This window comes from Glossina fuscipes, unplaced genomic scaffold (assembly GCF_014805625.2).
Source record: "Glossina fuscipes isolate IAEA_lab_2018 unplaced genomic scaffold, Yale_Gfus_2 59955, whole genome shotgun sequence".
NCBI classification, from domain to species: domain Eukaryota; kingdom Metazoa; phylum Arthropoda; class Insecta; order Diptera; family Glossinidae; genus Glossina; species Glossina fuscipes.
The window spans coordinates 2,924-4,216 of NW_024002518.1; the positions used below are offsets into that span (position 1 = coordinate 2,924).

General features: G+C 46.6%; 1 protein-coding gene across 1 annotated transcript; it reads left to right on the forward strand.

Moving 5' to 3' along the window:
• Positions 1-245: 245 nt before the first annotated feature.
• On the forward strand, positions 246-585 carry LOC119643279 (the record flags this gene model as incomplete). Its single annotated transcript, XM_038042625.1, has 1 exon — positions 246-585. A coding segment is annotated over exon 1 (340 nt), but the record flags the coding sequence as incomplete, so codon positions are not given.
• Positions 586-1,293: the final 708 nt, after the last annotated feature.

The following is a 1,293-nucleotide window of genomic DNA, read 5'->3' on the forward strand; positions in this document are numbered from 1 at the left end:
ATTAATCTCTTCTAGGAAGAAAATGGAGAAAGTGACTATCCAGGTGGGAGATAAGAGGATACAGTCTCAAGAAGCCATAAAATGTCTAGGAGTGATGATAGACTGTAGACTATCGTTTAAACAGCATCTGAAATACACGGGCGAAAAGGCTGCGAAGGTAGCAAAGTCGTTGCATACTGCCAAACTTCCGTGGCCCTAGGCAAGACCGTAGAAAGCTGATCGCAGAGGTGGTAACTGCGACGATAATGTACGGCTCTTCTGTGTGGAAAAAGGCTTTCGCTATACCGGCATATACGAAAGACATACAAGCAGCATACAGGCTATGCGCCCTAAGGGTGTGCGTCGCATATCGGACGGTGTCGGAAAATGCGGCCATGGTCATCGCTGGCATGATGCCAATCGACCTGCGTGCTAAAGAAGGCCTATACAGAGCCAAATTTCACAGACTGTCGGCTGATGCAGCTAGGCAGCGTGCAAAACAGCGATTAGTGGAAGAGTGGCAGGAGCGCTGGAGCAGAGCGGGTAAGGGTAGGTGGACGCAGCGACTCATACCAGATTTACGGCCCTGGGTGAATAGGCAACATGGTGAGTTTGATTTTTATTTGACACAGGTAATTAGCGGCCATGGCTGCTTTAGGTCATATTTGAATAGGTTTACAATAGAACAGGACCCATTCTGTAGTTTTTGTAAGTGCATCGAAGACGCTGAATACGTTTTTTTTGTCTGTCCGAAATACTATAACGAACGACAGAGACTACAGACGGAAATTGGAGTTTTACCTCTCCCCGACAATCTTGTGACAAATATGTTGCACGACCTGAATATATGGAAGGCGGTGTGAATGTTCGCCGCAAACATTATGCGAAAGCAAAGACAAGAAGAGCGTCAACGTAGGCTTTTAAGTAGTGCCTAAACGGCTACCCTCCCTGTCAAGGTATACCTAAACGGTCGTGCCACAGGGTAGGGGATAGAAGGGGTGGTTTTTAGCGGGTTAAAGTCTCGCACTGCCCTAACGGGCGCCTGTTGAAGGTTTCCCACCTCACAAAAAAAAAAAAAACAATACCGTCCCTCACACCTAATACCAACTCCACATGTAACTCCGCTTTCCCTCACAACGCTGATTCTTCCTTCCTACGCGGACGATCAAATTTCATCATATGCCTTCCTTCCCAATTACACTCCCTGATATCACGCTACTAAACAATTACCTCCCATTCATCTTACCGCCATTACACACATCCCCCTCAACAAACGAAAACCCATTCCTCCAACGACATCACTTACTTATAATT